General features: G+C 40.6%; 1 protein-coding gene across 2 annotated transcripts in view; it reads left to right on the plus strand.

The window, feature by feature from the left end:
* The first annotated feature begins 13506 nt into the window (after positions 1–13506).
* Positions 13507–24821, plus strand: part of arhgap10 (Rho GTPase activating protein 10) — a 153379-nt gene continuing 142064 nt past the window's right edge. The window contains exon 1 of one of the 2 annotated variants that reach the window (XM_052036414.1): positions 13507–14084. In XM_052036414.1, coding sequence (XP_051892374.1) covers positions 13931–14084 — 154 coding nt within the window. In that variant the 5' untranslated portion in view covers positions 13507–13930. The remainder of the gene's footprint in view (positions 14085–24821) is intronic. The other variant, XM_052036404.1, reaches the window with a different exon arrangement.

Here is a 24821-nt window from a genome sequence, read left to right on the forward strand (position 1 = left end):
ATCAGCAGCAGCTTCAGCAGCCCAAGCTGAGATTCAAAATCTGCTATCCTCCACACCTCTGCAATTGGCTTGCTATACCCATATTGTTCACTTCACTGTAAAGTTCTAGAATTCGTTGCACATCAATTAGATCTTATCTTTTTAGAGTCTTGTCAGCTTGTCCCAGACATTCTACAGCAACTCTTGAGATTTCCTCTGTGAACACAAAGAAATAATTTGCATTTATACTGTGCTTTTCATGATTCATAAACCTAATCTTCAGAATGTCCCTACAGACAAAAAAAATTTTAAGTGTATTTATAATTATAAAAAGGATGCATGACTGTAAATTTGTATGTAGCAAGATGCCAGTCAAAGTTTTGGTGATGTACTTGCACTCTTTTACATCCACCTAAAGGGGCAGGTGGGACTTTGGTGTATCTAACAATGCAATACGCTCTCGATATAGAAGTGATGCCTGGGCCTAGGTAATATATTTAAACTTCTATAACAGAGTCTTTAATAGGAGTGTTTTTTCAATCAAAATTTTATCGTGAGCAACATAAGGAGATATGTCTAGGGTCCAGAAGCTTCACCAAAGAATTATGTTTTAAGGCATGTTATGAAAAAAGGAAGAGCAGGGATCAGGAAAGGAATTGCAAAATTTAGACCTTAGAAAATCGAAGAATGACTATCAGTACAACGCAGAAAATTGGGGATGTGCAAAAACTCAGACTTGGAATGAGGGAGTTTACAGAGGTACAAAGGAAGGAAGGCAAGGAAGGAAGGTAAGGAAGGATTTGAAAATGAGAATTTTAAAAAGGAGGTGCTACCAGACCAGGAACCACTGTTGATCTAAGAGCACAATAATCCTGGTGTGAGTTAAGATATGACTGGCTCCATTAGATTCAAATTGTTAATGAATCTTCAGAACCATTGGACTTACATTGCCTAATTTATAATATCATGTTTCAGTCTGAATTCAGTTTTGGCACGTAAAGCAGAGTTTAAAATGAAAATCCTGGACTGACCGCAAAGCATCATGTATAAGATGAACAGCCAACATTTTAACTTCTTTTCTGAAATAGGGTTGGTTCCATTCTAAAGATTTTATATAATATTTGTTGGCGTATACTAAATAATATTTTTAAAAATTATTTAAAATAGATTTATCAAAATAATTGTGCATTTTATATAATTTATTTCTTGTATTGTGAAATTTCTTTCTGGGAAATGCCAATCAACTGTTGAGACTAGCAACTTCTCTCAAAATTAATTTTACTAATTGCTGCCAAATAAGCACATCTGGCCCCTTTATCTATTTGCAGAAGCATTTAAATCGCATTGAGTAACAGTTCAGTTCTTTCTAGGAGATGAACTTCTGTATCTCTTATTGTAAGTTTATTTCCTGCTGCCTTTGAGTGATAAAGGCAGCAGGAAACTGACTATTTGCAATCATGTAATATCTAATATTTAAGAAGAATATGTTCAATGAGCTTAAGGACACTAATGTTGGAAGATGATTCTCATTATATTCCAGACACTCAGAATCAGTATTAGGAACAGGACTATATGACTACATAGTCTGTTGGGTTTATGATCATTGCTAAACCCCAAAAATGGACCTCATTTGAACTGGAGAATACCTTTGCTGGCTGAGTTGGTAGCTCTGTCACCTCAGTCACTAAATTGTGAGTTCAAGTCTCACTTCAGAGACCTGCATGTAAAAAACTAGAGTGACAATACAGTCTGATACTGAAGGATGCCATCTCTCAGTGGGACATCAAATTGGGCTCCTTCTGTCTGCTCAGGTGGACAGAAAAGAGTCTATGGCATTATTTTGAAGAAAAGTAGTAGTGTGATCCTTTATTCCTGGCCCTTGTATATACCGCAATCAATGTCTCAAGGGCAGATCATCTGGTCTTTTCTCAGTGCTCTGTGTGGGAGATTGCTATGTGCAAGTTGCCTGCTGCATTTCTCATATTAGAATTGTTCACAACAGTATTTTATTGAATGTAATGCACTTGCAATATCTTCATATTTCCTTATTACGTAGGAGGAAGCCATTCAGTCTATTAAATCTATGCCAGTTTACAGAACTATCCCTTTCCCCACTAATTTTATTTGTAAGCTGTACCCATCAACTCCCCCCAAATTCTACCACCCACTTACACAAGGGGCAATATGCAATGGCTAATTAACCAAACAACACACACATCTTTGGAGTATGGGGGAACTAGAGAACCTGGAGGAAACCCACACAGTCATAGGAAGAATGTACAAACTTCTCTGATGAATCTGGATCATTGCTCTACTAGTGCCTCCTTGTAATTTGTGACCACTTTATTTGAAAAGCCTTTATTCTATATTTCTTTAAACAATAATATGACCTAAGGAATGTAACAATAAGACAACTCATTGCACTTAACAATGTATTATCTTACACAACATCATCATATGCATTTTCCTATCATTTTGGAAGGCAGATTAAAAAGCAATCTACTAAGATGAAGCACAGTTGTGAACTAATGATGAAATACATAAATTAACAATTTTCTAATAAAAAGCATTTATTACATATTGCTTCTTGCACTATGGCAAAGTAAGCAATTATGCCACTTGTATCCCTATGAAGAGGCTCAGCTCATTGTACAAACTAGCAATTCCTAAAGTAGGTTGTATTGATTTTTCTCCTGCAGGATTTATTTGTATGCCAGCAAGCTGACTTAACTTCCTATTGGTGATGAGAAAGCAAGACCTTTGCCCTTTTTAATAGTCGAACACAGACCCATAATAAATTTATTTTCCCCACAGAATCTTGACCCATCCATCAGTTCATTGTGTTGTCCATCAGTGCTAACAATCAAATACACCATTTGGTACAAAAGCAATGAAAAATAAATTAATTATTTAGTTAACTAGCCTGAACATCACTGAATGAAAACCAGTCTAATACTTTGGTGTTAATGTTTCTAAAATGTGAGACAGCTTGTCTCAAGCTAGCCTATATGGGAGAATATATAATTTTAATGTAGGTGACTTGTCATGTATTTAGATAGTTTTTGCCTCTGGAATTTGGAACTCCAGGTTCAAGAACAGCTACTTCCCTTCAACTATTCAGTTCTCGAACCAACCAGCACAATCCTAATCACTACAGATTAGCAACACTATGATCACTTTGCACAAAAAATGGAGTTTGTCATTTTTTGTTCTAATTGTGTTCCTTCTTGTAAAAATTGTGTATAATTTTGTTAAATTTATGTTTTTCTTGTGAATGTTCCTTATATGATGCTATATCCCTATGATGCTGCTGCAAGTAAGTTTTTCATTGCACCTGCGCATACACGTATTTGTGCATATGACAATAAACTCGACTTTGACTTTGAAATCAATCTACTTTGATAGCAATGAATACAGAAAATGGTGGAAACACTCAACATAGCAGGCAGCATCTGTGGAAATAGAAACAGTTAATATTTCAGGTCTGAGTCCATTTCCCACTTCTGACAAAGGGCCTTGGACCTGAGACATCAACTGTTTCTCTTGCTTGACCTGCTGAATTGAATTTCCAGCACTTTCTGTTTTTAGTTCAGACTTCTAGCATCCGCAATTCTTTTTATTTTCATTTCATTTTCAAATTACAATGGAAATTAGACCAAAATTCACAGGTTCTTGGAAAATAACAAAGATTCAAATTTGAATGTCATTTATAGAGACTGTGCCCAGAAATTCAGTTCCACTTGATTAAAAATGGACTTTTCCCACAATTACCATATTAATAGGCATTTGCACCACACCAGAAATCCAACTGGGCATTTTCCAGCACGAGCCACACTTCAAAACTGATTGATCAAGCTCTAGGGTGATATGAGATCTCATGCAGTTTCCATGTCAGATATGCATCCTTTTGGAGTGTTGCCGGAGAAATTAGACAATGTTGTCCTGGGTGTGCCTGTTTGACCTGAATGGTTAACAAATTCCTTTCCCCCCACAGATGCTGCTCAACCTATTGAGTTCCTCCAGCAGGTTGTTTGTTGCTCCAGATTCCAGCATATGCAGTCTCTTGTGTCTCCCTCTCCCAATCTGCCCTGGCCACAATCCCTAAAGTCCTGATTACTCATGGCTCTGACCTAACAATCTCCTTCCCTGAACTCCCCAATTTTCATTTACTGAAGCCTGAACCTCCACCTCCACACCTCACACCACAGAACTCTGACTACCTGAACCCTCCTCCAGTCAAACTCAAATGGAGCCTCAAATATCTGAACCAGCACCTCCTCCCTTCCCCCAGATCCTTAATGCCCAAGCCTGCTGTAGGGTCCAATCTGGCATTGAATAACTGCCCTTTCTCCCAGCCTTACCCGCTGTATCTTGTCTTGGTTCTAAATGCTGTGTTTCTAAATGCACATTCCATAGTGTGTGTAGAGAAGTGCATAATGCATATTTGATTGCACCTGAGTGCCTTTTTATGATATACTGTGATAAGAGTGTGGGTATCCTCTTCCATTTCATAACTCAAGAGTGACTATTGTCTTGTATTGACTATGGTTTGGCCACCTGCTCCTTTGCTTAACCTACTGTTTCCTGTGGCTTTGCTACGCAAATTGCCTCTGTTACAGGTGGGGCTAACTCTGATCATTAATTTGTAGATTATTATTCTCATGACATGGAAGAAGATAATTTGTCTGATTCAGTTTATGCTGACTGTTAGAGCATTCCCATCAGTCCCACTCTCCCACATTTCCCTGTAACCAATACTCCATACATGTTAATCAAGTCTTCCTGATTCCCCTGCTGTCAAATTTCACATGCCTTTGGGACGTGGGAAGAAACTGGAGCACCTGTCACAGGGTAAATGTACAAATCCCACATAGCACCTGAGGTCAGGATCAAATCCAGGTATCAATAGCTCTAAATGCTGTACCACGGTGTTGTCATGTATTAGTTTCCATCTACCTCACATTTGCTCTTCACAACCATATTTCTTTCTGTGCCTGCCCCTGGGAAAAGCTCTTTCTCTCTCAATTCACTTAAATCTGCATTTTCAAATTCTCCACTAACCTTTTGCTCTCCATTTGGTTTCTGCAGCTAGCAATTGACTCAACCTAACTTCAGCCTGCAACATGATGTCCTTATTCACATTAAAAACATTACTCCCTCATTCTGGTATTGCCTTCCATTTCTGCTTTCTTAAGTTCAAAGTTTCCCGGGCAACTGCTTGAGACATTCATCATCATACTCTGATTGGATCTGCACTCATTTCGCAAAAATGCCAACTATCCAGGATAATCCAGGCCTCTTTTCTCTACAGCAAATAATCCTCGTTACACCCTTTTCCTCGACCTCTTTTCCCTGCTTCCCCCTGCCCCACCCCCCCACGCCACGAACTCCCTCACCTCCATTAATGCACAGTTAGCTCATGGACTTCCTTGTCATTAATATTTGAGGATATCCTGTCAGTTATTGTGCTCTCCTTCCTTCCTTTAGCCCACTAGAACAACTTTCTAATATTCTCCTGGCCCGCAATTTTCTCTACTAATACCAATATATGACTCCCCTCAAAAACAAATTCTCTGTCCTTGCAAACTTGCCCCATCTCTAACCTCCCTTCTCACCCAATATTCCTGAATATATTTTGCTTTACCAAATTCATTTCCATCATACTTGTAATTACTTTCCTGTATCTGTTCAATCACATTCTTGCCTTTGCGGTGTATGGATGGAGGAAGGGGGTAAAGGGAGGACCAGCAGGGATATGAGCTGCCTCAATGATCGTTAAGCACATTAAGAATGCACATACATGTGCACAAAATGTGTGTTTAATATGCTCCTGCTAAAGTAGTTAGGTTTAGATTCTTAGTCCAGTTTTGCCAGAAGTAGCTTTCAAGAGTCACTAACGACATCCAATGTGATTATGACAATTGTAACTATCTTTTTCCTTCTTGACCTGCCTGCAGCATTTAATATGGTTGATCAAACCACTCTCCTCCATTACCTCTCTGCTGTCATCCAGCTGGACTTCACTGGCTCCACTCTTACCTATCCAGCCATAGCTAGAAAATCACCTGGAATAGCTTTGCTCCCTGCACCATTATCCCTGTTGTTCCTCCAGGATCTTTCCTTGCTCTGTTCCCATGTTTTCTCTCTATGCATACCATCTATAAGATTATTTTTTTAAAAAATGGCACTAATTTCACATGTAAAATTACAATATCCAGCTCAATCCTCACCTCATCGTCTCTTTTGATCCTACAACTGGATGATCAGAAATTTTGTCCATCTCCTTTGATGCTCATCATGAACTTTTGTTTCTTAAACTCCTACTCCATACTTCTGAAGACAAAGGAGACTGCAGATACTGGAATCTTACTTTCTTTTTCAATCTTTTTATTAGTTTTCAAATTAATACAGATTAATATACAACATCAATGTTTGTACATGTAATACAAAGAGATCGGAAGAACAATAATGGAACAATTATGGATAATCATAAAAAACAATGAAGTATATAAAAAAATCTGTAGATCCAACGATCTCTTAGTGAATGAATATAATATGAAAGAAAGTAAAGAAAAAGATTTATTATAAAATATAAAAGAAAGAAAAAAAATCCCCAAAACAATAAGAAAATTTATAAACAGTATATCATATCAAACTAAGCTAAAGAAAAAAAAATTTAAAAAAAACAGGACTAAAATTTCTCAGTAGAAACAGAGCAAGATTATGTCGTCAACTCCATTCCTCTAAATTGAAAGGTCATTACAAGGGGATCTATATCATGTGAAAACATTGGATAAATGGACTCCAAACTTCCTCAAATTTAAACGAAGGATCAACAGTACCACTCCTAATTTTTTCCAAGTTTAAACATGGTATAGTTTGAGAGAACCATTGAAAAGTAGTAGGGGGTATTGGATCCTTCCATTTAAGCAAAATGGATCGTTTGGCCATTAAGGTGACAAAGGCAATCATACGGTTAGCAAAGGCAGATAGATGGCCAGACTCTATCTTTGGTAATCCAAAAATTGCAGTGATAGGATGAGGTTGTAAATCAATCTTCAATACATTTGAAATAATGTTAAAAATATCTTAACAATATTTTCCCAAAAGAGGACAGGACCAAAACATATGTGTCAAAGAAGCCACATCTGATTTACATCTGTCACATATAGGATTTATATGTTGATAAAAATGAGCTAGCTTATCTTTTGACCTATGGGTCCTGTGAACTACCTTAAACTGTATCAAATAATGTCTGGCACATGTTGAAGATGTATTAACTAAATGAAGAATTTTCTTCCAAGTCTCTGTAGGTATAGATGTCTGGAGTTCACTTTCCCATTCATTCTTAATTTTGTCCAGTGGTTCTGAATGAATTTTCATAATTAGATCATAGATTATTGCTATCAAGTCCTTCTGACAAGGATTAAAACCGAAATTTTTTTCCGTAATTTCAGTTTTGTAAGGTGTCAGAAAAGAGAGTATAGTGGCTTTTAAAAAATTTCTAATCTGCAAATATTGAAAAAAGTGTGATCTAGGCAAATTGTATTTGTTAGACAATTGTTCAAAGGATGAAAAACAGTTATCAACGAATAAATCACGAAAACATACTATTCCCTTCCTTTTCCATATGGAAAACACTGAATCAACTCTGGATGGATGAAAGAAATAATTAGAACAGATACTGGAATCTGGAACAAAAAATCCGCACAGAGGAAGAACTCAGGGGTTCTTCCAGCATTCTGATTTTTTACTCCATACTTATTCTTGGCTGAAAGTGGTTCAGATTGTGGTATCATATGTCTCTGAATTAGCTTTAGATCTTCTATCCACACAATCAATAAGACTGCCTATTTCCACCTCTATAACATCTACCTCCATGTTTACTTTAGCTCAACAGACAAAATTGCTTTCCATGTTTTGTTACCTCAAGATCTGATTGCTCCAATGCTCATCTCACCAGACTCCTTTGTTCTACATTTCACACGATGAATGTCTCCTCACAAGGTAACATGCCTTAATGACTACCGACTGGTGGCTCTGACATCCACCATCATGAAGTGCTTTGAGAGGCTGGTCACGGCATGCATTAACTCCAACCTCCCAGACAACCTTGACCCATGGCAATTCGCCTACCGCCATAACAGGTCTACAGTGGATGCCATCTCCCTGATCCCTACACTCAGCTCAGGAGCATCTGGACAGTAAAGACACCTACATTAGACTATTGCTTATTGACTGCAGCTCTGCTTTCAATACTATAATTCCAAGCAAACTCTTCACCAAACTTTGAGACGTGGGACTCAACACCTCTCTCTGCAACTGAATCCTTGACTTTCTGACCAACAGACCGCAATCAGTGAGGATAGGCAGCAACACCTCCAGCACGATTATTCTCAACACTGGTGCCCCACAAGGCTGTGTCCTCAGCCCTCTCCTCTACTCCCAATATACTCATGACTGAGTGGCCAGATTCTGCTCTAGCTCCATCTACAAGTTTGCAGGTGATACCATCGTTGTAGGCCGTATTTCAAATAATGATGAGTCAGATTACAGGAAGGAGATAGAGAGCTCAGTGACATGGCGCCACGATAACAATCTTTCCCTCAATGTCAGCAAAAAGAGCTGGTCATTAACTTCAGGAAAGGGGGCGGTGTACATGTACCTGTCTACATCAATGGCGCTGAGGTCAAGAGGGTTGAGAGCTTCAAGTTCCTAGGAGTGAACATCACCAACAGCCTGGCCTGGTTCAACCACGTAGATGCCATGACCAAGAAAGCTCACCAGCGCCTCTGCTTCCTCAGGAGGCTAAAGAAATTTGGCATGACCCCTTTGACACTCACCAATTTTTATCGATGCGCCATAGAAGCATCCTATCTGGATGCATCACGGCTTGGTATGGCAACTGCTCTGCCCAGGACCGCAAGAAACTGCAGAGAATTGTGGACACAGCCCAGCACATCACAGAAACCAGCCTCCCCTCCATGGACTCTGTCTATAACTCTTGCTGCCTTGATGAAGCAGCCAGCATAATCAAAGACCCCACCCACCCGGGTCATTCTCTCTTCTCCCCTCTCCGATCAGGTAGGAGCCTGAGGGCACATACCACCTGGCTCAAGGACGGCTCCTACCCCACGGTGACAAGACTATTGAACGCTTCCCTTATACGATGAGATGGACTCTTGAATTCAATTCTGTACAGTTTGGATAAAGGCTGCTATGAGGTCAGGAGCTGTGTAGTCCTGGCAATACCCAAACTGTGCAATAGTGAACAGGTTTCTAGGAAATGTAGCTTGGTACAATTGTCAACAACACCTTACAACACTTCATGATGATTAAGAATAGACATTGTGCGTGTAACATTGGCCAGATTAGATTTATTGTTTTTGTAAATAATCTTCTGCATTGTTACATAAATGTCGGTATCATAACTACACTGGAAAAAATGACTAGATATATGGCTAGTTCTGGAGCACAAGTTTCCAGTTCTACAATTGGGATATTGCTTGATTCCATAGTTTTGCTGGGTCCAGGGCTTTCAGCCACTTCATATCAAGTGGTGTGAATTGAAGACTGGCTTTTATGATGGTGGGGGCTTCAGGAGGAAGGTAAGAAGGATCATCTACTCATAACTTGGAGTCATAGAGTTATGCAGCATGGAAACAGGCCTTTCGGCCCAACTGGTCCATACCGACCAAGATGTCCCATGCAAGCTAGTCCCAGTTGCCAATGTTTGGCCCATAACCTTCTAAACCTTTCCAACTTTTAAAAGTTGTTATTGTGTCCTCCTCAACCACTTCCTCTGGCAGCTCATTCCACATAGATACCGACCTTTGTGTAAAAAAGTTGTCCCTCAAGTTCCTATTAAATCTTTCCCCTCTCACCTTAAACCTGTGCCCTCTAGTTCTTGATTCCCTAACCCTGGGAAAAAGACTGAGTGCATTCACCCTATCTATGCCCCTCATGATTTTATGCACCTCTATAAGATAACCTCTCAGTCTCCTATGGTCCAAGGAATAAAGTCCTAGCTTGTCCAACCTCTCCCTATAACTCAGTCCCTAAGTCCTGGCAACATTCTTATAAATCTTTTCTGCACTCTTTACAGTTTAATAACATCTTTCCTGTAGCAGGACGACCAAAACAATGCTCCAAGTGCGGCCTCACTAGCATCCTGTACAGCTGCACCATGACCTCCCAACTTTTATACTCAAAGCCCAGACTGATGAAGGCCAGCATGCCAAAAGCCTTCTTCACCACCTTGTCTACATGTGACTCCACATTCAGTGAACTATGTACTTGCACTCCAAGGTCCCTCCGTTCTACAACACTCCCCAGGGCCCTGCCATTCACTGTGAAAGTCCTACCTGGATTTGACTTTCCAAAATCTAACACCTCACACTTACCCAAATTAAACTCTATTTGCCATTCTTTGGCCCACTTACTCAGCTGATCAAGATCCCCCTGTAATTTTTGATAACTTTTTCATTATCCAATATACCACCTATTTTAGTGTCATCTGCACTAAATCATGCCTTATACATTCCTATCCAAATCGTTGATATAGATGACAAACAACTATGGGCCCAGCACTGACTCCTGAGGCACACCACTAGTCACAGGCCTCCAGTCTGAGAAACAACCTTCCACCATCACCCTCTGCTTTCTACTATCAAGCCAATTATGTATCCATTTCTGGGTAAAGATCATTTGAATGCTTCAGCCTCACGTATCAGGTAGGCTTCATCATCTTTGAGGATAGGGATGTCCCTGGAGTTTTCTTTTTTCATTAGTAGTTTAAGTGTCTAGGACGATTCATGACTATATTTGCAGCAGGGTTAAAGAGCTTTGATCTGATCCATTTGTTGTGTGGACATAGCTCTGAATACTGAATGACTCATACAGTGTGACACCTCATTTATGGGTTCAACTGGTGCTTTTCCTGGCATACCTTTCTACAGTCTTTACTGAAGCAGGTTTGGTTCTATGGTTTGACAATAATGCGAGTGCAAGAAAAATACCAGGTCATAAAATCATAAAGTTCTGCAGCTGTTGATGGTTCACAGTATTTCATGAATTTTTGGTTTTGAGCTGCCAGATGTGTTCTGAATATTAAATTTTGGTGGAGATCAGGTTTTTTGTATAGGATGTAGTTACAGGCTCACACGAACATACTGTCCTGACACTGGTTATAGGCAATGCTGTCTGTGGTGCCATTAAGCCTCTGTGGGGTAATGTACCAGTTAATCTTTAATCACCTATTGGCTATTTGCTCCTTGGGTTTGATCTCAAATATTTAAAGGAAGGAACAAAGTCTCCTAATTCACTACAAGAATAGATTAGATTAGATAAAATGTTTCAAACATTTATTCATTTATCTTGCTGGTGGGATTTCTTTTTCTTCAGGAGTTTAAAATGTTAACACTAATTAACACTGTGTAAAGGACTTCTAGAAAATATAGTATTACACCATCATTTTAATTCAAAAGAAAAGTTGTGTTTTTCAGATCAACTGGCAACATCAGCTATTTATGCCAGTTTCCAAAACAGGAATATTAAAAGCAAATAGTCAGAAACAAATGAGACTATTAGTAAATATCTTTTTTATATTATGTAAATTGGCTGCTAACTTTTTGTATATAATAGCAGTGAATGTACATTAAAATAATTCATTGGTGTAAAGAGTTTGGAGGTGTTCTAGGGAAATGATGACATGTAAATAAATCCAAGTTCTTAACAGGACCTAAGGAACAAACCGGAAATTTTCATAGCAGAATGCTTGCAATCCCACTGATTATATTGCCTGCAATTTCTTCCATTAAAAAAAAACTAAATGCACTCATAAAATTAATGCTAACTAAATATAATACATTAAGTTTTCAAATTGAGTTAAAGCACATGCATATGGATTTATTACATTATGTTTCCTGAATCATTCAGAACCAAATAGAGAAGATAACATGTAAAAACAAATTAATCAATAGCCACACTTAATTGAGTGCACATCAACATTGAATGGTGTAGAGGTAATCAAATCATATGGTGCCACAATGGTTTCAGATGACGCTGAGAACAAAGCAAAATCAAATTCACCTTATTACACAATTTAGTGCTAAAAACACAGACATCTAAGAAGGAAATACTAATTAATATTTAATTCATTCCAGGATATAAAACCTTAGCAGTAGTTAGGACTAAGTGTTAATGACTTCATGACAGAAACTACTAAGTATTTATATACTGAATCATAACCCAGAGAAGTATCTTGAAACACACCCAATTATATATTCTCAGAGCATAATTGTGGGGAATTCACTTCTACTTCTGTTGGGTGTACTCTGACCATATTTTTTACTGGGAAATTCCCGTTCTGTGACATCTTCTGATAGAAAGGAGCCAAGAATGTTTGTAGAGCAAAGCAGATGAGAGTTAAATATGGTATTCACAATGCACTCAGCTTACCGGACAGTTCTAGTTAACTGGACAGTATGCACTGACCTCTCTTACAACAGTGAAAATCCAACAGTGTAAAAACACTTTTGCTCACTATACCCAACTGGTTTAAGGGACCATGCAATACCTAAAAATTAGTTGCCTTTACTGGCTCTGATTTGACTTTCAGGCATAGTATGCCGTTCTATTACTCTGCCCTTTCTCTGCATGTAGATTTGCTACATTATGTAATGCAATGGTCTGTCTACAAACAAGCAATCTGATGTACTGTACTCTTATTTCGTGCTTAATTGGTAGCGCCAACGAAGAGAGGACGCTGGTCAAACTGGTGGTGGAAGGAGGAGAGGAGCACTAGAGAAACAGAGTTCCTCCAGCATCATAGTGTTTTTCAGGAGAAGGGCACTCACCTGGTCACTATATCCACTGAGGATGGACATCTTTGATTTAATAAGGAAGTTGTAACAAAAGCTATGGAAATGATGTGTGGACAGTGGTACATCGGGTTGTCAAAACCGCCGCCACATCAGCTGATATTAGAAGCACCTCACCTTTCACTATGTACCAACGGATTAGAGGGATCACCGAGGCTCCCTGCACCAAAAGAAACGAGAAACGACCATTCATGATTAACTATAATGACAAAGGTTTTATAGCGAAGATGTTGATCCTTTTGGCGAGGCCCCAGATGCAGACAGGGTATCTGACTGTTGGGTCCCCATCGAAATCTAAAGCGTTGGAAAAAGCCTGCGATCTTGAGGCGAGTTGGACGTCGTTCCGCCTTCTGCGGACAGTCGATTTTTTAAAAAACATCGTTTTGGCACATTAGCGAAATCGTCTGGTTTCCTCTGGGGAGACAGGTTCAACTCGTCTCAGTGAGGGTGTGCGGACCCCGCCTTCTGTAAGGGAGCGCCCCCTTGGCAGCAACCAATTGAATAGACATTGGATCTAATCTAGCATTCTTTGCTCGAGTGTCCCCCGCAGCAGAATGGTTCCTTGGAGAGGTGCAATTAAGAAAAAAGTCCAAAACCTGTTGCTTTAGGCACTACACTTATTGTCAGACGCTGTCCCCAAATACTCAGCACCAGCATGCTGCTGGATTGTATCTCTGCTGGGTGCCTTGGGGTTTTCTTTTAACTGAGTTAAGGTTGGTAGGGATAGAGGGAGGTGTGGAGAGTGTAGGCTCCGCCTCCCCCGGGGTGTTGAGTTCACTCACCGCGGGCTGCTGGAATCTCCGGGACACAAAGCAGCAGCTTCGCCCGCTGTCTGTCACCGGGTTCGGGAGCCCAACCAGTGCAGCATCCGAGCTCCCGCCCGTCCCCCAGGAGAGTGCGAGCTGCCCCACTCTTGTTTTTGTTTTGCGGGGGAGTTCTCTGACAGCAGTTATTTGGCGGTGGTTTCCGCGGGGCTCGGGATTAGGCTGGTGGGACGACCACCCCACCCCCCCCCCCCCCCCATCACCTCCCCTCGACCTCCTCGGCGCCCTGACGAAACGCGGGAAATTATGGGGCTGCAGCCGTTGGAGTTCAGCGACTGCTATGTGGAAAGCCCTCACTTTCGCGAGCGGCTGAGAGCTCACGAAGCCGAGTTGGAAAAGACGAACAAGTTCATCAAGGAGCTGCTGAAGGATGGGAAGGCGCTGGTCGCAGCCACGAAAAGTAAGTTACGTCGCGGCAGCGCGGGCTCCAGGTGCCCGCGGCCTCGGCGAGCAAACCGCCCGCCTGATCACAAGCAACCCGGCGCGGCTCCGAGATCGCCGACTGCTTCAGGCACGGTGTGGTGGTGACGAATTTGTCACAGTTTTCTCCATTGAATGATTCTGTCTCCCCCCCCTTCTTCTCCCCCCCCCTTCTTCTCCCCCCCCCTTCTTCTCCCCCCCCCCTTCTTCTCCCCCCCCCCTCTTCCCCCCCCCCTTCTCCCCCCCCCCTCTTCCCCCCCCTTCTCCCTTCCCCCCCTTCCACCCACCCTCACTCCCTGCAGCTGTCTGTTGTTGAGCTGTGTAAAAACCCGTCAGTTTAAAGGGCGTTACACCGACATATCATGAAACTGAGCGGGTGGAAAGAACCCCCAATATCAAAGTGTTTATTTCTCATTTGTCAGCATCAATGCTTCTGCTCATTCCAATTTCCAGTGAATTTCCTATCCGGATTTCGCGCTGAAGTTAAAATTCTTTTGAACGCTCTTCTAGTGACAGAGATTAGAGAAGTGTTCTCTTACTGGAAGTGTGAATCTCAAGAATGATCTTTTGTGGTGAAATATTTGAGGAAACTATGGTTAAAAATGGGCACTCTCCACCCTTATTAGTTAGATCTTGGGGGTAAGTTTTGGACATGGCATTAAACAAAATAAGAAAGGTAAATCTTTATAGGTGTCGTCAGCACACGCTGGGATTCTTCCAAAAACCAACATTTCCACTCTGTCCCAAAATTGAGAAGCTTCTTTAAACTATTTAAATATTTACTTGCTCTCCAATAACTGTATTTTAAAATTTACTGTTTGATTTTCTCAGTCACTGTAAAGCAGATATCTCTATTTGAAACAATGCTGCATATAAATATTACTCATTGTTTGAGACAACAAAGGAGTATTGGTCAATTGCCATCTTAGTACTGATTTCAGGACATTTTTCATACCAGGAATTATAGTAATGGGGTAAACTTTTTTTGTCTCAAAGTACGTTGAGCAGAATGGTCTTCCTCAATTGTTTATGATGTTTCCAGATAACCACCCCATTCCTCCAATGAAAATGTAAAGTGTTTAGTTATCACTGCTTCAAATCTAAGCTATTAATGGCTTTTTCTTATATCTCCTTCTGTAATTTGTTGCCAATTTTTCTTTGATTTCCATGAAGCAGATTGGTATGATTTTTATATCTATTAAACACAGTGTAAAGACAAGATACAATGAGTGCCACATCCTTTCTCACCACTTTTTTGGGGTGAGCCAAAAAATATGTTTCTATATTTTCGAAGGTATTAAAACTATTAATTCCCTCAAACTTTTAACTTTCTGGCTCATTTTGTTTATTACCAATATAGACATAAATGCATTAGTAGAATTAGTTATTCTTAATCAATGAGTACATTTTATGGGTTACCAAATTTTTTTAAACTTGAATATAACATCGACTGAACATTTGCTAGGTGATTCATCAGAGAAATTAATATCACTGTAATGTTTTATGATAGGAACAAAGTTCATTGAAATTTTAAGTTTATAGGAGATCTGAGCTGCATATTGTTCTTCCAAGTACTACTCCAGCTGGACTCAAGATAAATATTAAAAGGTGTTTTCTGGAGGCTGTTGATTATTTCCAGGAATGTTAAAAAGGGAAGTGAGTTGTGTGAAGGAGCAGGAGTCCAGATTTTTCTGCTTTTATGTGTGTGCAGGGGCCTGGCACAAAGGTTACTCCCAGATTTTTGGGTTGGTCTTCTGGCTTTAGTGTAAGCCAAAGTTGTTTTCTGTGGTTCATTGGTTTTCTAGAATGAGGAAGGAAGAAGTGCTATGCTGCAGAAGCTCTCAGGATCTGCTACATTGCAGCATTCGTTGTCTGTGAGCTCATGGTGAATCCCAAAATGACCAAAAACAAAACTTAAAATATGCCAATCTGATATCAGCAATTACTTGCCAAAAAAACAAGCTGCTGGAGGAACTCAGCGGGTCAGGCAGCATCTGTGGAAGGAAATGGATAGTTGACAATTCAGGTTGAAACCCTTCATCGAGATGTCTGGACAAATTGTTGACTGTCCACTTCCCTCTACAGATGCTGCCTGATCCACTGAGTTCCACAACAGCTTGTTTCTTTTGCTCCAATTGCAGCATCTGCACTCTCTTGTGTCTCCATTAGCAATCACTTGTTCTATGGTGATGAATGTACCTTCAAGAAGGGCAAAGCAGAAGAGGAACACCATATTTATAGGGTGAGCTTAGCTGTCAACTGTGAGCTAGCATACATCTCATCAGCTCCCCTTGTGTGATGTCCACCATAATAAAGCAAGTATAACATGACTCTTGGTTCTTGACCAGAAAAATAAGGGCTGGTTTGATGAAAATGATCAGGAGATCCAGGAATTAATTGCAGATGCAATGTACTTATGGTCTGGATGCTCCACCATGCCTCAGGGCAAAGAAGCAGCTCTACAGCCACCAAAGGTCGAGATCCAACAGAAAAGCCATGACCTAAAGAGCAGTTCGTAGATAGAAAGAGCACAGGAGATCTGTGACATGGACAGATTCTTCTGAGCTGTGAAGGACAAAAATATGGTCAAAACACCCAGACTGAAAGCTAGGGATGTGGGTGAACTTATCAAGGGTAGAAGAGCAGAGACTGCATGCTGGAAGGGACACTTCAAATAACTTCACAACTGTTTATCCTTGATATGAGCCATCCCATAGCAAACTATCTGGTCAAGCCTTGCTGTCACTCCTGAGCATAAGGAAGTCAAAAAAGACCATGTACCTACTGATAAACATAGTGGAACTTCAGTAACAAACTTATTTCCCATTTTGGTGAAGAGGGAGAAATGCTGACCTTGGATGCTGTGTTCATGACCATCTTCAAGTAGAGGCAAATCCAATTGTGGTAGTAATGGAGGGGTCTCCTTGGAGTCTGCTAGGGTTCTCCTCAACTGCCCTTCATAGTTGATGAAGAGCTGCCCCCCAAATGCAGTGTGGATTCCATCCATCTAGAGGCACAATTGACATGATCTTTACTGCACAACAACTCCAAAGAGAAATGCAAGGAGCTGCATTGACCACTCTGCCTACTGAGTGGCACTTTGGAGCATCCTTCTTAAATTTACCTGCCTGTAGAAATTCTTCTCCATCATATGTTTGCTTCTCAATGGCATGCGAGCTGTGATCCTATTCCAATCTCAGCACAGATCAGTGTCAGGCAAGGCTGCCTCACTCTCCCATACTTTCCTCAATGTTTCTCATTGCAAAGAGACTTCAATTCCACCTCCAACTCGCTACCTCCCGGAGTGGGCCTAATCTACAGGACTTGTGGGGAACAGTTCAATCTACATTGTCTGTCCTCCAGAACTTGGGTATGTTATCTCAGCCTTACTCAATGAGCTGCACTATGCAAATGGTACTTGCACACATTGGAGGCCAAACTACATGTCAACATTGACTCTGTCAGTGAATTGTACAAAAGAATGAACCTTAAATCTGTAAAGGTCCTGTGCCAACCTCTGTGATGATCAGTTGATATTTTATTAGCATGGAAGTGAAAGTTTATGGTGGAAGTAACACTTTGTGCCAAGTTAGGTTGACAAATACGAATTAATTACTTTATAGGCCATAGTTTCTCATCCACATCACCACTGAAGGTGTTGATTCTGTACTGGAGCATTATTCCAGGGCATAGGTTGATATCTGATACTTAATCCATTGTAAACTTTAGAATTTAATTATGATTTGTTTGACCTTTCATCTGCAATCGCCTCCCCATCCTTCAGTCTTAATACCTTATGTAAACATTCGCTAGGGGTTGCACTTATCAGTGTTGCCAACTGAAATATTCCAACAATCGCTGAGAATCTTTGCAGTGCCCTCATTACTGCTCCGGTCAGGCCCTGCTTATACAGCACAAACTGGTCCTGTCTCTGACTAACTTACCTGAAATTGTTGGAATTCGTGCTGAGTATTAGAGGCTGAGATGTTCCCATAGAGAAGATAAGGTGCTGGGTCTTGTTGAAGGGTACAAGAAGCCACAGATGGATAAGTCAGAAAGGGAATGGAATAGAGAAAGAAAAATAGCTGGATGTTCAAAGTTACTTTTCTGGACTGAACAGAGGTGCTCTGCAAAGCAGTCACCCATTCTGTGTTTGGTTTCGCCAGTGCAGAGCAGACCATATTTTGTGCAGTGATGCAATACATTACATTGGAAGAAGTGCAACTGAATCACTGCTTCATCTGGAAGGACTTTTTGGGTCTTCTCAATGGTGGGGAAGAATATGTTTTTAAGAAAAAACAGGTGTTGCATAGGAAAGCGCTGTGAGAAGGGGAGTAGTTGGTGGTGATGGAAGAGCTGATGAGGCAATTGCAAAGGGAGTGGTACCTTCGCAATGCTGAAAAGGGAAGGGAGAGGAAGATGTGTCTGGTGCCCTCCACTTACTGCAAAGGTGAGAGATCACAAAAACCCAAAGTGTCCAAACACGGTGCGATAGAATATTGCTGGACTGTCAAATACTTGGCATAATGATGTGCTGTTTGGAATGACTTGGGAAGAACTAGTATCAAAGTAGCCATTGGGGTAATCTTTCTTTAGGAGACTTGCTTTTCAGAATTATAAATTGTTGCAAGTTAGTCTTCTAGCAGAAGCACTGTCCAGGTTGTTTAGTCGAAGTTCATTTTAAAGTGAACTATTTGGTATCCTGGAAATAACCAGCATAATTACCATCAATATTTTGCAATAATGAAACTATATCATTTGTAGCGGAAATGATAGTGCATTGATTATGATGCTCCACTCGTAACTTAGAAACTCGTATATCCCATTATGTCTGTGGGAGGATTTTAAATTTTAGCTAATCAAATTTTAGTAAATCGAATATTCTGCAATAAAAAGTTAAATACTAGTAGCAGGCACATAATTTATCATCTCATACAAAAGCAGCACATCTTGTGATGCAGTTGACCATTGGTTTTGCACTGGAGATTTTTGAACGTGTTTCTGCAGTCAGACCTGAACCTGTAATGCAGAACAGTACAGCAACGCGCCCTTTGGCCCACAGTGTCTGTGCCAACCATGGTGGCCAATCCAACTAATCCCATCTGCCTGCACATGGTCTATATCCCTCCATTCCCTGCTGCATGTGCCTGTCTAAATGCCTCTTAAATGTTGCTATTGTGCCTGCTTCCACCACTTCCCTGGCAGCACATTCCAGGCACCTACCACTCTTTTTTAAAAACAAAACTTGCCTCGTAAATCTCCTTTTTAAATTCTCTTCCTTCCACCTTTAAAGCTATGTCCTCCTAGTATTTGACATATCCAATCTGGGGGAAAATGACTTTGACTATCTACCCTATCTATATCTCTCATAATTTTATATATTTCTATCAGGTCACCCTTCAACATCTGACATTCCAGAGAAAACAATACAAGTTTGTCCAACCTTCCTTTATAGCTAATGCTCTCTAATACAGGCAATGTCCTGGTGAACTACTTCTGCACCCTCTCCAAAGCCTCCACATCATTCTTGCAATGCAGTGACCAGAACTGGATACAGTACTCCAAATGAGGCCTAATGAAAGTTTTAGACAGCTGCAACGTCACTTGTCAACTTTTATCCTCAACATCCTGACTGATGAGGCAAGTATGCTATATGCTGCCTTTACCACCCTTTCCACATGTGTTGCCACTTTCAGAGTGCTACGGACTTGCACCCCAAGATCCCTCTGCAGTTCGGTTTTCCTAAGGGTCCTGTCATTTATTGTATACTTTCCTCTTACATTTGTCCTCCCAAAGTGCAACACCTCGCACTTGTCTGGATTAAGCTCCATCTGCCACTTCTTTGCCTTCATTTCCATCTAGTCTGTTTCCTCCTGAATCTCTTGACGAGCTTCCTCATTATCCACATCTTTGTCAATCTTTGTCTCATCTGCAAACTTACCAGTCAGCCCACCCATATATTTGTCCAAATCATAGTTTTTAAGACATGACCTCCCCTTGCACAAAGCCATGCTGCTTATCCCTAATGTCTATGCTTTTCCTGATGTGAGTAAATCCTATCCCTGAGAATCTTTTCCAATAATTTTCCTACCACTGATGTAAGTCTCAATGGCCTATAATTTCCTGTTTTGTATCTACTGCCCTTCTTAAACAGAGGACAACATTGGTTATTCTCCAGTCCAATAGGATTTTGCCTGTGGCTAAAGAGCATACAAAGATCACTGTCAAGGCCCCAGCAATCTCCTCTCTTGCCTCTGCCAATAACCTGGGGGCATATCCACCTGAATGCTCTTTAAGAGACCCAACAATTCTTCCCAACATGCCCTCGAACATCCTACCTCGCTGGCCTTTAAACAACTCCCATATGTGAGATGTGGACCTACCCAATAACAGTTGCTCCCAGTCACGGTGCCACTGCTCTTCTGCTGCTGTCATTTCCCCCTGAGAGGCTCTTTTCTCCCTGCCCCCCCCCCCCAACTGTATCCAAAAGGGTATACTTGTTTGAGAGGGGAACAGCTGCAGGAAACTCCTGCACGAACTGCCTGCCTGTCCTGGCAATCGCCCATTTATCTGACTGAACCTTTGGTATGACCACTTCCCCGAAACTCCTATCTATAACATTCTGCCTCCCGTATGCTCCTAGGTGAGTCCAATTGCCGCTCCAACCAATCTATGCGGTCTAAGAGGAGCTGCAGCTGGACATGTTTCTTGCAGACGTAGTCCTCAGGGACACTTAAACTCTCTCTGAAACTCCCACATCTCATAGGAAGAGCAGAGCATACCACTCTACTGGCTGTTACTTTTGAGTGGTTGAGACAAATTGTATCTTGTCCCTTAAAATAATGATTACTTGGGTTTTACTCTGGTTATATTGTGCAAGTGTGCTTTTTTTGGGGGGGGCACGGGAAGCTCAATTTCTAGCTGTACAGTAGGTGTGTTCTGTTGCTAATGCATTTGGAAACAGCTGCTTTGGATTAGCAGCAGAGACTCAAAGTGGGTGTGAATGTTGCACAAAAACAGTCATTTTGAATGCTTTGTTGGCAGATCAAGTGAAGTATGGGTTAGTGTAGCGGTGAAATACAAGTGCCTGTGTTATAGACAGGAAGTGTGTGGGTTTTAATGATGCATCATATTTTGAATCTTGGTAAATGACACACTAGTTTGACAGGCTCAAACAATGAGTGAAGAAATAATCTGAGAAAATGTTGGGCTATGAGATTGAGCAGTAGGAATGCTGATGTAGACTGTGCTAAATGAGAATATAGACATAGTATCTGAGCAGATGAGATCTTGGTTGCTTTACTGAATAATATTTAAAAACTTTGACACATATAACAACACTTGAATAAATGAGGTTATTTGTAATCTGTATTTGACTCCTGTGGGACATCTGGAGAATTGCATTTAATTTTGATTTCACTGTATCGAAGTAGAGAAATTGGAAGGAACATTAAAGAGGGATTTGTGACTGATTCCAAAACTTGAGGGAACCTTGCATGAGCATAGATCAATTCCATTAGGCTGTTAAAGAAGTTTTCAGAATTATGAACAATTTAGACTAATTGTTTACTTGCATTCCAAAGAGACAATATTGCTGACAAGACCTACATTAAATGCCCAGCTCTAATTGCCATTCAAAATGTGCTGGTTGTGATCTGAATGCTTGATCCAAGAAACCATTTCCAGTTGCAGAATTTAAGCCTAAGAAAAATGGAAGGAAATAAGAAATCTCCAGGGAACCTTTTTCACCACCGACTTTATGGTAAGAAAACAAAAGGTTATTAGCACAAAGAGTGGAACAAGAAATTGTAATGGGTTTTAGAAGGGAACTGTATATTTTCTGGTAACAAATTGGGGAAGAATGATTTCAGTAGGGTATGGTGTTGACACAGTGGTTGTTAGTAATCCAGAGTTCTGACTTAACAATCTTGAGACCCAAATTCAAATCTAACTGTTACTCCTCTGAATTGAAATTCAGTTAATAACAATTTGAAATTTTGGAAAAATAGTTAATAGTAATGATGCCCAGAAAGTACTGGATGTTCATAAATACCCATCTGATTCAGGGGAAGAAATCTCAGCCTAAATATGACTCCGGACCCACCAATGTGATTGACTTTTAAATACCCTCTGGACTGGCCTAACGAGCCAATAAATTCAAGGTCAATTAGGGAAGGGTAATAATTGTTGGTTTTGCTAATTATGTCCAAATCCCAAGGGAATAATACTACTTTGAGATCCAGGGAGTAAAATATTTGCCAACACAGCAAAGCAATGTATGTAACTTTATCTCAAGGCATCAATGCATTACCATGCATTACTACTTTGTGAGGGGAAAATAATTAACTGATCATTTAAAATTTTCTCATGAATCTCAGGTGTACTTTTTAGCATGTAGATTACATTAGTGCAGTAATATTTCTATTCATTTGAATACTATTGAATAATATTTGGGGAGAGAGAGTGCTGAGTGCAGCTTTGTCATCTGTGAGAAGTCAACTCAACATGCCTTGTTTTGCCTTCTAGGAAATGAGTATCTTTTCTGATTTTTTTTTTGTTTTTTTTTCCCTATTTGGTCATGGAGTGCCCACGTTTTGATCATAGTAGGCAGAAATTCAGAACTGAGTCCTGATTCAGTGATGATAAGGGAAAGCTGATGTTTTTCCAGGTCGGGATATGATATGACTTGTGAACAGCATTACTTTTGAGATGCTCTCCATGATCTTGTTTCTCCTCTCTGTGATAATAGCTCTACAGCTGGGAATTCCTGTCATGGTATGCAATGGTGGATTGCATTGGGGATAGTAAATGCAGCTTGGGGGAGGGGATGATATTCAGTTCCGTGTCTGGAATGCCAGTCAGGCAGTTTTGTCTTGGATGGCATTACTTTTTTAATATACTTACAGCTGCCTTATCCCTGGATAGTCCAATGTAAATTAAACATGTTGGGAATGGAGGAGTTTTGAGGAGTCTCAATGTGAGGCCGTCTCTGCAAAGTATTCAACTTTTTTGTAATTTTTTACCTTTATCACTTCAATTAAACCTCTTCAACATTTTCAGTGTCACCGCTGATGGTGGTATCTTGACTGTAATGGTTTTTAATGGCAGGAACAATGGGAGGGTCTGTGTGGCCAGAGATGGAATGTTGTGCACTGACCAAGTCTAGCTATTGTGCAAGCTTTTAAACAAATGTCAGCAAATGACTTTATTTATTGTCAAATTTTTGAATGGAGTTTAACATTAGAATCAACAGTATTATATGTTGGAGGGGAGGTCACTGGGGAGCCAACAGTGATTAGGCTCATAATGCTGCTCAGGAGAATTCCTTCAGAAATGACCTCCAATTTGGATGGTTAGTCTTCATTAATCACAACCAGTATTCTGTGTGTCAGTGATCTCTATGGACCTTAACATGTTTGGATTCTTTGTGGTCAAACCTAATTGAATGCTGACTTGAAGTAGAGGGCAACTGTGTCCCTTGGGTATTCAGGTCTTGTATATTTTTTTAAGATTGAAGCTGTAATTAAGTTTGAAGCTGAGAACATAGAACGTAGAATAGTACAGCACAGGAACAGACTGTTCAGCCATGATGTCTGTGCTGACCATGATGCCAATTTTAAACTAATCCCATCTGCCTGCACATGGTCTTTATCCCACCATTTCTGCACGTACAGGTGCCTATCTAAGTGCTTCTTAAAAGTTGCTATCGTAACTGCTTCCACCACCTCTCCTGGCTGCATGTTCCAAGCACCTACTGTTCTCTGTATTTTAAAAAAAGATTTGCGATGCAATATTTTTTTTAATTCCCCCCCTCACCTAAATTTATGCCCTCTAGTACTTGGTATATCCAATCTAGGTAAAAGGCTCTATCAACCCTATCATTACCTCTCGTAATTTTATATATTTCTATCAACCCCTCAGCCTCTGATGCTTCAGAGAAAACAATCCAAGTTTGTCCAACCTCTCCTTGTAGTTAATATGCTCCAATCCATGCAACATCCCAGTGAACCTCTTTTGCACCCTCACCAAAACCTCCATGTCCTTCCTGTGATGTGGCGACCAGAACATGACACGATGCTCCAAATGTTTTATACAGCAGCAATATGACCTGCCAACTTTTGTACTCAAGTGCCCCAACTGATAAAGGCAAGTATGCTGTATGCTGCCTTTACCACCCTATCTACTTTTATTGCTACTTTAAGGGGGCTATGAACTTGCACCCCAAGATCCTTCATACATCAATGCTCCTAAGGGTCCTTCATTTACTGTATATTTTTCTCTTGCATTTGACCTCCCAAAGTCCAACACCTCACACTTAGAATCATAGTTATATGGCATGGAAACAGGCCCATTGGCCCAAATCGTCCATGCTGACCAACGTGCCTACCTGAGCTAGTCCCATTTGCCTGTGTTTGGCCCATATCCCTCGAAACATTTCCGATCCAAGTACCTGTCCAAATGTCTTATAAATTTTGTAGTTGTACCCGTCTTTACTTCCTCTGGCAGCTCATTCCATAAAACCACCACCCTCTGGTGGAAAAACCTACTCCTCAGATTCTCTTTAAATCCTTCCCCTCTCACCTTAAATCAATACCCTCTAGTTTTAGACTTCCTGCCCTTGGAGAAAGACTTTGACCATCCAAATTACCTATGTCCCTCATGATTTTTTTTTCACACCTCTATAATGTCACTTCTCAGCCTCCTTTGCTCCAGGGAA

Source organism: Pristis pectinata, chromosome 2 (assembly GCF_009764475.1).
Source record: "Pristis pectinata isolate sPriPec2 chromosome 2, sPriPec2.1.pri, whole genome shotgun sequence".
NCBI classification, from domain to species: Eukaryota; Metazoa; Chordata; class Chondrichthyes; order Rhinopristiformes; family Pristidae; genus Pristis; species Pristis pectinata.